Here is a 16,285-nt window from a genome sequence, read left to right on the forward strand (position 1 = left end):
GATTAATGGAAACAGATATTCGTTTTACTCAGCAAATACAGAATAAAATCTTTCAAAACATGGGTCTCTGGTGTAAAATTAATAGGAGGAGCCTTTGGTGGTAAAATGTTGGAGGTTACTGTCCTGGAGCATCAGGTGAAAGCATTTTGGTTTAAATTAGCAACAAAAATATATTTCTAGGTTCCTGACCAAGACCGTAATTCTAATGTATTCTCAAATCTTAAGTCCAGAGCTACAAATTTAACTTTGGAAATGGAAATTTGTCATTGCCTATTGTAGACAGGTTTTAAAGAAAGAATTCTCCTGTCTTAAAAGAGTAAAAAAACTGAAACAAAACAAAACATTTTGCAAAGCTTTCTTTAATTGATGTTATTTGAGTATCCACATGCAATTACAATATTCGTCCTTCATAAAACATCCAGAAGTGAATGCAATACATGAATGTAGTTTCTTAATCATCCTCCCAAATTCCAACCACCATTCCAAATGGAGATGTGTAAGTCTTTCTTCTGCTGGTGTTTGCCAGGAGCAGAGTCCATTTCTGGTGTTTAGAAGGTGTCGCTCCTTTCCTCTTTAACTACTCAAAATTCCCACTCTGCTTGTCTTCAGAATCTCTTCCCAAGAATATATCTGAAACCCAAAGAACAAATGCTGGTTAACAGGAGGGTTACCATTTCCAAGTTGATTTGCAGGTTTATTTGGAATCAAAACTCTAAACTATAGGAAAACACAATTTTAATTAGCTAGTATAGGATATAATTTCTTACAGATGCCCACAAATCGAAACCCCAAGTCTCTCCAAAACAGCCCTCTGCATCTCCTTTGCCTCTGGCTACTCCACCTTGACTGAGCTGCCGTCAGAATTGCCACATACAACAAGCATCACGCTCTCCGTCTTCTCCCTCCCACAGTCTCCACTTCTCTCCTTCGTTCTTCATTTCTGTTTGTACCCCATCCAACCAGTTTCAAATCTCTGTGTCATCTTTGGCTTCCTCCTCTCCATAGTCTTTCATATCCAATCTTTTACCGGGCCATGATGGTTCTGCCATGAACTCATGCAGTCATTTTTTCTATTCTGTTTCACTGTGTCCTGCCAAGTCCCTGGAGCACACCCTCATCACTGAGACTCAGAGGCTGCATTAGCTTTCTGACCTCCTTTCTTAGATGATTTCTGTTTTGCAGTCCCTCCGGCATGGTGACAAAAAAATTAACTTTCTAAATCATATCACTCCCATGCTCTAAATGCTTTAATGTGTATTAAAGGTGTATTTCATGGAGGTGTATTTCCTTGCAGTCCTCAATCTTCTGGCCCCAGCCCACTTTTTAATCTTGTCTCTTACTCTTCTTTCCCTCTACGGTCCACCTGGTTTTGTTCACCTTCCAAACAGCTTGTGGACCTCCCTGTCTTTGGCCTTCCCTTGTACAAGACTTCTTCCTCCCATAGGAGAGGAGGGCTCTACTCTTTGCCTAAAAAAGATTTTCCCAAGTTTTCAACTCTTCAGCTCATCTCCTCTGTTCTCCATGGCCTCTCTGGCGTAGAGATTTTTTTCTCTCCTTTAAACATCTAGGAATCCAATTCTCTGTCTACTTAATATTTAAGTATGTATTGCCTTATATTTTAGTTCCATTTTCTCAGTGTACAGGGTTAAAAATATTTATCAGACGTAACTGTGACACTTCAACTGAAAGAGGATGCCATGCTGATTCTTTTCTTTTGTGGAACACCTGAGAGAAACTGAAAGAAGGAGGAAGTAACTCTACCTAACAAAGGGCCGTGGGCTGGGATGTAGGCTAACGAATCCTAGGAGAGAGCGTAAGGGAAGAGAACCAGGGTGAGGGCAGGTGAAGTGGTTGATCTGAGAAATTTGGAAAGACAGAAAATAGAGGAAGAGTTTCTACAAGAGAGAAAGTCTTGTGTGCAGTGTGGCACAAAATTCCCTTTACACTTCCCCAAGAGACCTTCAGTAAAGATTTACATTACTTTTTACTGAAGATTGTGTCAAATGCTTTTTACTAAGTGAGATTCTGTTTCTTTTTTATGTGTGCTATGGACTGAATATTTGTGTTCCCCCCAGATTCGTATGTTGAAGCCCCAACCTCCCAGTGTGATGGTGTTTGGATGGAGTCCTTGGGAAGTAATTAGGGTTAGAGCAGGTCACGAAGGTGGAGTGCCCAGGGTGGAATTAGTGGCTTTAGAAGAAGAGCAAGAGCGAGAGATCACACACTTTCTGCTACGTGAGGAAGCAGCAAGAAGACCTCAGTTGGCAAACCAGGAAGATGGCCCTTACCCGGAACCAAATTGGCCAGCACTTTGATCTTGGACTTCCCCGGCCTCCAGAAGTGTGAGAAATAAATGTCTGTTTCCCAAGCCACCTAGACTGTGGTATTTCCTTGTGGCAGTGTGAACAGACTAACACAACGTGACACTGTATTGCGATAGGATTTCAGGTGAGGACAAGAAGGGCTAACTTTGTACACACACACACACACACACACACACACACACACACACACACATTCTCATCTAGTCCATAAGTTCTTTTGGGACAATATCTTTTATTTCTCTGTATCCCATGCAATGCCAAGCAGTACCATGAATATAAGAAGCCCACCTGCTAAGCTGTTTGTCTTTGGTATTCCTGGACTTTTGTGCCCCTCTTCACCCAATTCCAGTAGACCTGTCCTGTCTCCAGTGGGTCTCCCAAAGAGATGCATGTGTCCCAGTGATTATACAAAGAGATCTATTAGGGTTTGGGAAGAAAATAAAATGAAAAAACCCCTCAAACACATATATGCACACACACAAAATCATCTTTAAAATTTTATTTTTTGGTATGTTTTATAATGTACATGCCAAGTAGAATTCGGACATCATAGAAACTGCTTGGCAATTACAGTATTAGAATTGAAACATCCTTTGAGAGGCTGTAGTTCAAGATTTCCATACCTGGATATACTTTAAGGAGCTAGTCACTTTAGAAATACAGATTCCTAGAACCCCATCTCAGACCTACTGAACCAGCATGGCTGAGTGTCAGGGACAGGAATCTGAGGTTTAACAGGCTCCCTAGTTCATCCAGAAGTAACCCACCCACAGCTCTGCTTTCCACTGAAATTTAACCCCCTCATTTTCTTGAAGAGGAAAGTGACTTCTGAAGAAGCAAAATGACTGGCTGTGGACACAGCACATTAGTAGCAAAGCCCAGACCAGGACCCCCATCTTTAGTCATCTGGGTCCCATGCTCATTCCATCCCACCTTTAGTTTGGGATGTGGTTGATTTTCAAGCTACGGGTATAGTTTTCTAGAGTTTCCCAGACTCTCCCTTCTCTTATTCTATCACTCTGGACACTTCCCAAGGGTTTATTATCTGTGGAAAGATATCCAGTATGATGTCATTAATATTGTTGCTAGCAGAATCAGGCAGAAATTGAGAAAGTTCAAGCTGCAGCATGTTATGTTGCACAAATGACTTGATTTCCAGATGGAACTCACAGGGGACAAATTTTAAGCTTACTTAGTCATGTCGATTGTGATTGAAAAACACAAAAGCATTTGAGCTTTTGTAGATGTAAGAAACACAAATGAAGGACCTCTAACAAACCTGTTGTCAGCATGGGTGAGTGGATGCATGGCGGTCCTAGGAATTAAAATTGAGAATTTAGAGGAAGGAACAGATTTAGGGAGTTTGCTGATACATTAACTAGCTATTTCTGTGGAACAAATTACCTCAAAATTTAGCAACTTCAAAACCCCACACACTTATTATTTCACAGTGTCTGAGGGTCACCAATCAGGTACTGCTTATTTAGGTGCCTCTGGCTGAACATCTCTCACAGCTGCAATCAAGGTGTTGGCTGGGGTTGCAGTCCCAGCTGAAGACTTCCAAGCTCACCTGTGGATTGTTAGCAGAATTAGTTCATCAAGTGCTGCTGGACTGAGGGCCTTGGTCCTCACTGGCTGTTGGCCAGTTCTTTGTCATGCTGCCACCCCATAGAGTAGCTCAGAACATGGCAGCTGGCTTCCAGCAGCATTAAGTGGGAAAGCAAGAGCGAGCAAGCAAGATGGAAGCCAGTCTTTTTGCAACTTAGCATGGGAACTGACATCCTATTACCTCTGCCACACTCTGTCTACAAGAAGTGAGTCGTTTGGTACAGCCCACACTCAGGGGAAAGGAATTACCCAAGGGTGTGAGTAACAAGGGGTGGGGATCTCTGAGGGCCATCTTGGAGACTGCCTGCTTCAGTTGAGTTCCAGTGCCTGTGGGAGACGAGGTGGAGACGCCCAGCAGGAACTTGGACGCCTGCATTTGAAGCTCTAGGGAAATATGTGGGCTGCAGATACAGATCTGGGAGTTAGTAGCATGTTATGAGCAGGAGGTGAAATGATGGGAATAGATAAAGTCAGCCAGGAAGAACTTTTTTCCTTTATTTTTTGGTGAGGAAGATTGGCCCTGAGCTAACATCTGTTGCCAAACCTCCTCTTTTTGCTTGAGGAAGATTGCCGCTGAGCTACCATCTGTGCCAATATTCCTCTGTTTTGTACGTGGGACACCACCACAGCATGGCTTGATGAGCAGTGTATAGGTCCGTGCCAGGGATCTGAACCTGTGAACCCCAGGCCACTAAAGTGGAGTGCATGAACTCAACCACTATGTCACTGGGCCAGCCCCAGGAAGAACATTTTCTTAAGGTATCCACTAATTACTGGTATCCACTAATTACTTACTTCTTAGAGGAAATTCAAATTGAAAGTAAAAACAAAAACAGATGTAGAATAAGATAAATGTCACTAACCGAAGCTCCTTGTCACTCACTCGTAACTTAAGACTTTCAGATTGGCAGTGAAAATTCAGGTTAGGGCATGTGGCATTTCCTGGTATGAGTAAAAAATTGTTAAGAGTCTGAGAAAAAGCTCATTCTCCATAAAAATTCCTTAAAATAGGTAACATTCAAACCTGGAAAGTCTCCTGATGAAGAAAAATAAAGTCTACTTTGTCCTCCATCAGTTTTAAACTACAGACCCAATGGATCTCAGTGTCTCCAACAAGTTTTGGGTGATGCATATTATAAATATTCATATAATATGATTAATCATAGTCATTAAAAGCCAACTCCCACAGGCCTACAATATCCCTCCTCTTCTTAAACACCCAGCCCAGGGCGTGTCCCAGAAGCCTCACAGAGCTAGAAGCACGTCACAGTGAAGGATGGGGAAATACCTCATATGTCTCCTTTGGTCCATGACCTTTCCTGCCTCTGGAGGCCTTTGCCTCATGCTCATCACTTCTACCTGGAATGTTTTCCCCAGACTGTTTTCTGCTGCCAAATTCTACCCTCCCTTCAAGGCTCTGCTCCCATCTCTTCCATTAAGTTTTCCTGACTGGACCAGCCCACCCCACCCCACCCCACCTCTCTCCTCTCTGCACTCCTGTCTTGGTGCCACCCATCTTGGAGACTAATCTGTAGCCATTTTCTGTGCTTACTTTGGGCTTCTTCATCCGGGGTTGGCAAACTACGACCCGTGGGGCAAATCTGATGACATTGCCTGCTTTTATACGGCCTGCAGGCTAAGAATGGTTATTGGATTTTTTAAGTTGAAAAAACTCAAAAGAAGAATAGTATTTTGTTACATGTGAAAATATATAAAATTCAAATTCAATGTCTTTGAATAAAGTTTTATTTTTGTCAATAAAACGCTTGTGGAAATTTGCTTTCTTTTGCTTCTCAACTCATAAAGCCTAAAATATTTAGTATCTGTCTCTTTACAGAAGCTTTGCTGACCTCTGCTACAGGCACTGACTTCTCCCTCCTGAGAGAGGGTGTAACCCTCTGGGGAGGACACAGTACTGACACTTTCTGGTGGCTTCTGCAGGGTCTACCATAGCCTGGAGCACAGAGCTAGTGTTTGGTAAAAACTGTTGAATGGAGCCGAGAGAGAATGTGTTTTTAATTTGTGATGGATACAGTGCTATGTCCTTTCTTGCTGTCCAGGCCTTTTCTTTATTCCCCTCTGCTGCTGGGCTGGTATCTGTTATGTCTGGTCGAAAAAATGACAGGGAATACCAGGGTGGGTCACAGAACTCATGGAAAACACAAACGAAATGAAGTCTGGGAACCAGAGGTTTTGTTTTGGGTGGAGAGGAACTGTTTGCTTTAGGGGATTGAGGTAATGAAAGTTATTTCAATAACATAATTTAACAGTTGTACACACTTTCCGCCAGAAGTACAGCTAGGCAAACCTCACCCAGGGACCCCTCTGCAAAACGCCAAGGTTAAACACTCAAGGGCTGAACAAATTCACAACACAACAGAACACGAAACAGTCTACACACCTTGGTTAGACTATGTAAGATGCACCATCTGGACAAACACTAGCAGGGGAACCAGAAAAATAAGAACAGTTGTGTTAGGGCAGTAGGATTATGGGAAAACATTCTTTTAAACTTTTTTAAAAGTAGCTAAAATATTTCTACAGTAAATAAAACTTCTGAAAATGATTAAAATGAAAGAATTCTTATTCCTTCTCCAGCATGTACAAATTTTTACCTGTGTTTTTTCTCTTTTTCACCTTTTGCCCTCACAAAACCAGAATTTTACGTTAGAGTGGGAATTTCTTAGGACCCTGAGTATAAATACAGACACAAACATGTATAAATTTTCCCTAAAAGAAAAATCTATTTATGTCATTTTCAACTGCTCTTACTTAAACCTTAAATTCTCTCAAACTGAAAGTGGGAAGAATATTACTAACCTCCCGCTTAACACAGTGCCTGCACACCAAGGCTTAATAAATGGTAGTTGTCACTGTAAGGCCCACTTCCAATGCCCTAGACTTTGTGATTCTTACAGGCAGAAATGGCATCGCCTTCATGGTGGAATCCTCAGCTTCTGACACAGTGTCTGGCACATAGTGCCTGGCTTTCAACTAAAATGGTTAAATGAATAAATGAACTAAACAATAGTAACAATAATAAAAGGGACACACATAGAGGTACTTTGCTAGTGTGTAGGCAACTTAATTCCACCTTCAGTGCTCTTTCAAAGCCAAGAACCATTCATTCAGGTCACCTCCAAGAGGGAGCGATGGAATAACTGAAGCACAACCAGGCAATGCGACATACCAGGGCTCCTTCAATGGCTGGACAGCTTTAGGCTTTCCTTGGCACATAGAGTGGTAAGGAAGAATAGGGTGAGGTTTTAAAGTTGCCATCACATTACCATCTTCAAAAGAAGTTAATTCATTCATCTGTTCATTCAACATATATTCATTGAGAACCTGTTAAGTACCAGGAATTGTTCTGTGTGATGGGGATGTGACTGGGAACTAGAAACCGAAGCAGAAAGGCAGGGAAGTTGACCACAGCAGCTGTGATGATCCCTTCACTTCCTGGGGAGATCTTAGTAACTGAGATGTGGAATAAACGGAGCTCTCAAATTGGAAGCAATGTGGATTCAGATTGCAATGAAGCTCAAGGGGTGAAACGTTAGCTTCCCAGAGGACACCAGAGAGATGTTATGGATACTGGGAGTGGCTCTGGTCTACAGCAACCCTAGATCTTGACTGAGATTTTTGTGGCCGATGGATGAGGTAGCAGGGACAAGATGAAAAGTATCTTGGACTTGTCAAAGGCATTATTTTGAATCCAGCTCTGCCTCTAGTACTACTTTTATGAATTTGAGCAAGTTTCTTAACTTTTCTGAATGTGAGTTTATTCCACTATAAAACTGAGAAAGAAATATTTTCCCTCAGAAATTTGTATTAGCTATCTATTCCTGTATAATAGATCACCGTAATAATTAAATGGCTTAAAAGTATAGAGATATATTTATTCTGTGAGTTCACTGGGCAATTTTTCTGCTGATCTCCTGGGCTCACACATGTGGGTGCATTTAGTTGGTGGCTCGATGAGGGTCTCAGCTTAGCTGGGACAGTTTTTCATCCTAGACTTCTTCAAGCACTAGCTATCTCAGGGCAACATCCAAGAGGGTGAGGGAGGAAGCTGCAAGGTCTCTGAAGGCCTAGCCTTGGAAGTCACATAATGTCACTTCCACCAAATTTCTATTGGTCAAAGGAAGCCACAAGACCAGTTCAGATTCAAAGGGTTGGGAAATAGACTCCACCTCTTGATGGAAGATGATAAATACTGTGGCCATATTTTTCAATATACTATAAGATTGTGGTGAGGATTAAATGAGATTATGTATGTGAAGGTATTGTTTTTCTGATATAAGTAGATATGGTTTCTGGTAGCTGTCATATATGCACTATATTTTGAAACTGAAAAATTCTACAACACTAAGAGCCCAAAGCTAGTTTTGATGATATAGTTGGTTGCATTATGAATGACCTATTTGCCACCCTCAATGGAGAGAATTGAGGCTACATGAGAGTCCAGGTAGCTCATTTCGTGAAGTAATGCTTTAGTTTGCCATGAAAGACCTAGAATCTGATTTTAGAGTATGCTTCTTGTGCGCTTGAAATGCTTTATCTTAGTAAACTCTAACATCCTCAAAAGTTCTTGAGATGGTATAGGAGACATCTGGACTTTTTTTGTGTGTCTGACAAGCATGTATGCCCCCAAGTTTTGGTAATAGTGTTTTGGTCATCCCTTATGGAGTAATCCCTTTTCCATGGCATGCATTCTTTTAGGACCATCCATCAAGATCTCCATGATCTCCTGGCCAGGATTGTGGGCAGGTTCCTTAAGCTAGCTAGGCCAATTGGACCCTAGCCTTTGAATTTGGACCCTGAGAGGAGTGGCAGAAAGACCACAATGGTTGGAATCAACTCACCCACATAGGGTCACCCTGGAAAGGTTTTCCATTTGTTTCTGCTGCCCCTACCCAGAGCTGCACCAGTCCCCATTTTATCCCAAAGTCAGGTGCAATGAGCCGTCTCATAACCCGACAATACTTTAAACATTTTTTTTGCTTAAATTTTCCAGAGTTTGTTTTCTTGCTTGTAGACAGAGAACCGTTGCTGACACATATTTATTCAGGAGATATAAAGTGATGAGAGTGGTCTTGAAGCTAAAATGCCAGAAGATTCCAACTGATCAAACAACAGCCAACAAACTAGTCATCTTTTGTAACAATTTTCAGGACACTGTACAAGTTTCCTTGAAAAAGGAATGCAACCTTGTCCTTAAGGAATCATAATCCGGCTATGAGAATAAGAACGATTACAGAAAAAAACATAGTTCACCATAATAATATAATAAATTTCCTGATTGTCAGTGCCTAGCATAGTGCTTGGCACATAGGAGGCATATTACAATTATGTACTACAGTTAATAAATTATTAAAGTAATGATTCAGTTAATAAGTGCAATGAAGTCTGAATAAGAGAGAGATATAATGAGCGAAAACTCATCATGAACAAGGAGAAATTTGAGCCGATTCTCTTAGGATGGGTAGAATTCTTTGAAATGAAGAGGAGGAACAAGACAATTCTGTCCCATGGACTTATTTTGCAAACAGTGTTGTAAATGGTGATAAGTTTAAAGAGGGCTGGCTCCTGAATCATCCAGCATCAAGAAAATCTTATTGCAAAGACATGGATTTTCTTTATTTGTTACTGACCTTTATTACTGGTAGCATGCTGCTGTAACATATATTGATCACCTGGATAATGGGAATATTTCCCACATCTTTAAAAGTGCATTTCCCTTTCAGTAATCAGGGTTTTTCCCCCTTCCCCTGCAGATCTTCCACCATTATGGTTAAGCCATGAGACCTATTGCCCAAAGAAGGGAGTATATGGCCTAGAGCTCCCACCCAACATAAAGGGAAAGTAGAAAGTCTTTACTGGAGGAAGGGGCCAAGGAAGAAAGAGGACAAAGGCCAGAAGCAAGCATTTAATCTAAATCTCTCCCTTAGTGGTGAAACCCTGGAAGGCAGTTTAGGGTTGAGTCAGGAGTTAGAAGGGGGACCTTGCAAGGCACCAGGGTTTGCTCTTTGCTTTGTGGGCAAAAACCTTAGAAAAGCCCTGTGTTCAGTTGCTGCTGTCCAACATGTCACCAAGTGGAAGTTTCTGAGAGAGTACAGAGTGGTTCACTTGCTGCTGGAGTGTAGGGAAAGTAGGCAGAATTTCCATATTTCTAGAGGGTGCAGAACAGTTCAGAAAACTGGTGGGCAGGACAAGGCCTTCCTGGATCGCCAACAGTCCTGCTTCTGCTGAGCCTGGTCCCTCTGCTCAGACCCTTTTCCCAGTCTGAACAACCCCCTTCTCTCTCCCTACCTGGGGAGTGTTTAAAAATGCCCATGTCAGGGCTTCCACTCCAGACTATTCAAATCAGAACCCCGGGGGTTGGGTCCTGGGGTCATATATATTTTTTAAGCTCCCAGGTCATTCTATTGTACAGCCAGGGTTGAGGCCACTGTCCTACGGAAAGTCTAGTCACATGTCTGGACGTAAGTTAAACACCACTTCCTTAGGGAAGCCTTCCCTGATCAGCCCCAACCTAGGTCAAACACCCCTATTATCTATCCTCCAAGCAAGCACCCACTACTTCTCCCTCTTGGCATTTAACAACTGGGTCATTATTTGTTTCACATCTGCCTTTCCCTGTAGACCACCTGCTGTGTGGGAGAAACATTCTTCTGTCTTGCTCACCAAGGAGGCCCGTTCAACCAGGCGCCAACTGGTACATAGTTGGTGCTCAGTAAATACATCTTGAACGTATAATATCCTTACTCAACTGAGGGTGTGTGACCTGGGCTGCAATTCTTGAATCTGCTAAGAGAAGTTTTGCAGGTGAGACTAGGACTATGACTTTAAAGGGGCTCATATTTTTGACAGTTTTACTGTTTTCATCTTCAAGTTCAGTGTTGAGCAGGCTCATCATCACCACTATAACCCCGTGTGGTCAACAGTATTATTTCCATCCTGCAATTGGAAAGAAGTTAAACAACTTGCCCAGGTCCCTATACTTTATTATCTGGGCACAAACAATTGCAAATAAGGAAAACCCCCTTCAACAGGATTCCTGTTTGCACTGAGTTCTTATTTCTGGCTTGACAGCTGGTAGCTGCTGCATGGGGATTTTGGGAGGTCTCCAGGCCCAGCGGCCAGGGCCCAGGGTGACATTTCCTGCCCTCCTAAACCACTATAGGGTTCAGGCAACCCTGAGTTTTATCCACACAAGGATGTCATAAACACTATATTCTCCAAAATCACTGTGCCTTGCTTGTCCTGGGGAGGCAGCCGTGTGTGTGTGTATGTGTCTGTGTGTGTCTGTGTCTGTGTGTCTGTGTTTGGAGAGCTGAAATACAGTAGTTTAGGAGAAGCTCAATCTTAGCTGTAGGCTAGCAACAGGACCATCCCTTTACTGCCCCATCGCAAAGCCCAGGTTCCAACATTCACAGGCCTCTGGGTCGGAATCAGACTCAGACTCTGGGACCATCCCGGATTCAGCCTGGGTGGCTTGAACCGAACCTCCGAAGAGCCGCGCCTCAAGTGGGCTCTCGACACGCCGGCGGCAAGCGGCAGCAGCGGAGCCCCCTTCCGCGCCCGCACATCAGCCCCTGCGGCGCCCGCGGCCCGCGACGCGCCCTGCCCCAGCCTCCGGGCCTCTGGCCTCCGCTCGGTGCCCGGCCCGAGAGGCTCAGGCAGGCGGCGCCGGGGAGGCGCGGGCACAGAGACGGTCTCCTCTCGCGCCGGGGCCTCCGGGGCCGCAGCCTCCAGCGCGCGTTCTTGGTGCAGGTGGCACAGCTTTCCGCGCCCCCGGGCTTCCCGGATCACGGGAGAGGCTGATCTCGGGTCTAGACCTCCCAGCCGCAGAGCGGGCTAAACCGCTACCCGGCTTATTCCCCAGTCACTCAACTCCTCACCCCAAAACGAAAAGTCCCAGGCCGGGCAGAACCCGATCACCTCTGCCTCCTCCCGCCGCGCTAATCCTGCGAGCGAGGGAGGCCCCCGAGCCGAGGCGGTGGCTGGCAAAGGGGAGTGGAAAGGGAGGATGGATGGGGCCGAGGGGTGGGGTGGTGATGAGGGGGATGTAGGAGGGGGTGTCATTTTCTTTTTCTTTCTTTTTTTAAAAAAAGTATTTCTCTCGCGAGAAACCGCTGCGCAGACGATACTTGAAGAGGTGGGGAAAGGAGGGGGCCGCGGGAGCCGCGGCAGAGACTGTGGGTGCCACAGGCGGACAGGCGGCCACAGCTGGGACAGCTGCGGGCGGAGCGGGGCAGCGGCTGCCGCGGCCAGGACCGAGGAGCAGCCGCCGCCGCCTCGGGAGCCGGAGTCGCCGCTTCTCCAGTGGGTGCAGCCGGGGTCCCGACAGGGGTCGGGCGGACACCGGGGCTGGCGTTCCAGCCACGGAGGCTTTTGCGTTTGCGCCGCGCTGAGGGCAGGGACAGGGACTGGGGTGAGGGGCTGTCCCGGAACGTCCACAGCTGGCGCTGGCCCTCCCCTGCCTGACAGCTTCCTGGCCCGGGGCTCCCGGTGCCGGGCTCCGCGTCAGATGCTCGGGGGGCGGTGGCAGCGCCCGGAGCCGGCCGGGGACGGCGCGGCGGGCTTCCAGCCCCGCGGCTTGGCGGAGAGGACAGGCTGGGGAGCTGGGGCTTTCAGAGTGCGCCTGGCGCGCAATTCGTGCCATTAAAAAATAGACCCAGCGAGCTCGCCCCGGGGCTCAGGACCGCTCGGGACATGGGTACTGTGCGGCGCGCTTTTCAGGCGGTGTCGGGGAGGCCGAGGGGTTGGCTGGAGCGGCTGCCGCCGGGGGCCCGGGCTTTTCCGCCAGCTGTGGACCGAACGGTCTTCACCTACCCAAAGTAACTGCGCCACGCGCAGGCGGCGCGCGGGTTGGGCTGGGGAATGGGGACCGCGAAGCTTCAGCATCCCGATGCCCTGAATGTCTCCCCGCCTCGGCGATTTGTCTGTTGCAGCTGGCAGGGGCCGCCTGAAGTGGGAGCAGCGCCTGGAGAAGGCGGGAGGAGCCCGGCCCGGGGGACGGGCGGCGGGAGAGCGGGACCCCGGCGGCGCGGCGCGCTTAAGGGCGCAGCGGCGGCCGCGGACCGAGCCCGGGGCGCGGCGAGAGGCGGCGGGAGCCGGCGGCCGCTTGGCATCATGCGGCGAGGGGGGCTGCTGGAGGTCGCCCTGGGATTTACCGTGCTCTTAGCGTCCTACACGAGCCATGGGGCGGACGCCAATTTGGAGGCTGGGAACGTGAAGGAAACCAGAGCCAGCCGGGCCAAGAGAAGAGGCGGCGGAGGACACGACGCGCTTAAAGGGTAATGGAACGGGCCAGGTCTTTTGGGGTGGGTCTCCCTTCCCCCCTCTCCGGAGTATCAAGATCCAGAGGAACTGACCAAGTCGATTCACGACACTAGAAGGATCTTTGAGACGACCTCCTGGGGGCACGTTCGAGGTGCAGTGGTTACTTAGTCCTCCCCACGTTCGAGGCTAAACCACCTTGCTCCTACTTTTTAAGGATTTCTGCCCCAGAGGCGAGATTATGGTTAAAAGGAATCTTGGGCCATTGTCGAGGCAGATTTTGGGAGGCGAGAAGGGTTCTTTGAGGAAGAAGGGGAGGAGCTGCGACTGAGAGAAGAGAAGCCCATTCCTTTCCCTCCGTACCAATTCCGGTTGTGTTGAGGGGAAAGTGCTTTCCTTGCTGGCATCTTTGCAGATGCGCTATTTGTAAGGGAGCTACCAGAGGAAGGGATTCCGGTGACGGTCAGAGAAGACACAGGCAGAGAAAACTCAGAAGAAACCCTGAGTTTTCTGGGTGATACTGCTTTTCAGATGTCTACGCTGGAAGCACAGCAGGGCAAGAGTTTCCGAGAACCTGGTTTTGGGTTATAGGAGCTCTTCATTTCACTGGGGCAGTCATGCTGCTGTGGCCGGCGTGAAATGGGTGTTTTAACCAACAGCGGATGTGTTCTGTACATGCAGTTGAGCATTTCACCGGCTCCCTATGCCCCTGTTACAGAAAATGTTTCAGCAGGAAATATTGAAATTAGGCAGGTTGACTGTATAGGGATTGTCAGTTCCCCGAGTTGAAGAAGGGTGGGAATCCACTTCCCTTCAAATTGCTCAGATTGAAAGAGAAATCTCTTTTTCTGAGATTGTTTAAATTCAGGCCTCCATAGATGCAGCAGGATAGACTGTAAATGACCCATTTTATCTCCTTGGAGGAGCCTGTTAAATGAACCCAGACAGTAAATACATAGAGGTTTTCTGTGAAGGTCTTACGATTCTCGTTGTTGCTCTTTTTTGAGTAGTTCTGTAGCTTGATGACAGGGCCCTGCGTGACCAAGCGATGTTGTCCACTTGGATTTGTGGCTGAACATTTCACATATTCTTTGTGGTGATGGGCTCTTTTAATTATATATGTAGCGAACTTTTTGTTTGTACCGCCCAGGGAGGGAAGAAAAAGTGCAGCGAACGGAGCAGACTAGTTTTTGAGTCCTGGTCTAGACTGGGAACAAGATGATTCTTAGAGCCAAGCACTTAGGCCGTAGTAAAATATGCATGATTTTCTGACCCCAGGAAATAGTTATGATTAATTTAGTTCCATTTTGGCCTCTATGGAAATAAATCCAGGATTCTGACAGTGTTGGAAAGGAAATTTACTTATCATGGTAAGCCTGATCCTGATCAGGCAGCAGACGTTTATTGCCCTGTGTGCAAGGCCCATGGCAAGTTCAATAGATGGACTAAAACTCTGATTTTCGTACGTTCTCAAAAGGACCTGATTTAGTCCTGCATTATTCCTTCAAAAAATATTTCTGTTATATAATATTATCTTAATATCTAAGCTTGATGCCATTGCTCCTATAGAGAGAAAGGAAGTGGGGGTTTGATTCGGTGGATGAAAGTCTGCAGGGAGACATTAAGCCTGGCCAGACATTTGTCTCATCTCTGTGTGTTATCACCAACCGGCCTGTTTCCTCGGGAGGCACAGACTCAATGTGCGAACAGAAACTAAGCTTTGTTGCTTAACGGGATGTCCACACTTTTACTCACACTAGCACTTATTTCTGCTGGGTTTTACATTTTTCATGATTAGGGAGAGAGAGCTCTCTGTGTTCCTCACAGTACTTGGTCACTAACAGATGTTACCCTATCTCAAGCTATTCATAAAGCCCTCCTAAAAACATGATATGAACAAAACAGTAGTTATGAGTGTTCCTAATCCTCATGTTATCTTTAAGATTTTATATATATATATAAAGGTCTTAAAAATAATTATAATTAATCTTTATAGTATAATAATTTATATGTTAGTATAATATAATATAATGAACCTTTATAATATAAGGATTTTTATTTCTGTAATTCTCATGTTATCTGCAGGGTTTTTTATGTGTATATTTGGGGAAGTAAAAAATAATAATTTAAAAGATATATATTTAAAAGTATTTCTCCTACCTCTCGGAGACCATTTCTTGTGTATTTTTCTAGAAATATTATAGGCATATATATATATATATATACACACACACATATACGAATATATATACATAATATGTATATACACAAATATATATATTATCTCTATACAACGTATATGTGTGTGTATCCTTTTTAATACATTGAATATACTGTACATACCTTTCTGAACGTTGCTCACTTTTGTATATCTTTAGTGCATCCATCTATTAACTCATGGATCTACCTCAAACATTCTCTTGGTGTGTAGAGTCCCACAATGTGGCTGAAACAGTTCCCTAATGATGGCTCTTTAGATTGTATTAAATTTTTGGCTCTTACCAATGTTCTTCTGCGTGCCCCTGTGTATACATATGCAAATTTATATATGCTGTAAATTAGTAAAAGTAGAATTGCTGGATCAAAGGTTTTCCGATAGATTTTAAACGAACACCAATTCTTACGTTAAATTTGAATAGCATTTAAAATGTATTCTCTCTGCTTATTGCTATTACAGTTGCACATGAATAAGTCTTTTAACCAGGCCCTGCTGTAGAAATCATCAGGAAAAGCGGTCTTTTCCAGTTATTGCTTAAAATTTCTATTTTTGCTAGTTAAAATATTACCAGCTTCGAAACTAACCTCTTTGACTACAGTTAAACCTGTTTACCATTTTGATGGAAATGCACAGTTTGTGAAGTGAAAGTGATTTGTAATCCCCAAGTCTGCCTGATGCCCAGTTGGTGGCAGCAACTTTCAGCACCTCACTAATATTTCCTCTAGTTAAAAGGTACTTGAGACTCATCAGTGTCTGCCCTGTGCTGGTCTAGTCTCTCCCACAAATGCTGCCTTCTTGTCTTTCTCTGATGTGACAGGTGACTACAGAATTTGCCTTGCCATTCTTGGGATAT

At 45.1% G+C, this 16,285-nt stretch overlaps 1 protein-coding gene and 1 long non-coding RNA gene across 2 annotated transcripts in view; one reads left to right on the top strand and one right to left on the bottom strand.

Moving 5' to 3' along the window:
* Positions 1–343: 343 nt before the first annotated feature.
* On the bottom strand, positions 344–2,742 carry LOC139084010 (uncharacterized). Its single transcript, XR_011541270.1, has 2 exons — positions 2,613–2,742; positions 344–630 (listed from the first exon to the last, which is right to left on the bottom strand). It is a non-coding gene; the product is annotated as an uncharacterized lncRNA (long non-coding RNA).
* Positions 2,743–12,099: 9,357 nt separating this feature from the next.
* FBN1 (fibrillin 1) overlaps positions 12,100–16,285 on the top strand; it is a 227,714-nt gene continuing 223,528 nt past the window's right edge. The window contains exons 1-2 of the mRNA XM_008534321.2: positions 12,100–12,257; positions 12,887–13,231. Of these exons, the coding sequence (XP_008532543.1) occupies positions 13,068–13,231 (164 nt within the window). The 5' untranslated portion in view covers positions 12,100–12,257; positions 12,887–13,067. The remainder of the gene's footprint in view (positions 12,258–12,886; positions 13,232–16,285) is intronic.

This window comes from Equus przewalskii, chromosome 1 (genome assembly GCF_037783145.1).
Source record: "Equus przewalskii isolate Varuska chromosome 1, EquPr2, whole genome shotgun sequence".
In the NCBI taxonomy this organism is placed as follows: Eukaryota; Metazoa; Chordata; class Mammalia; order Perissodactyla; family Equidae; genus Equus; species Equus przewalskii.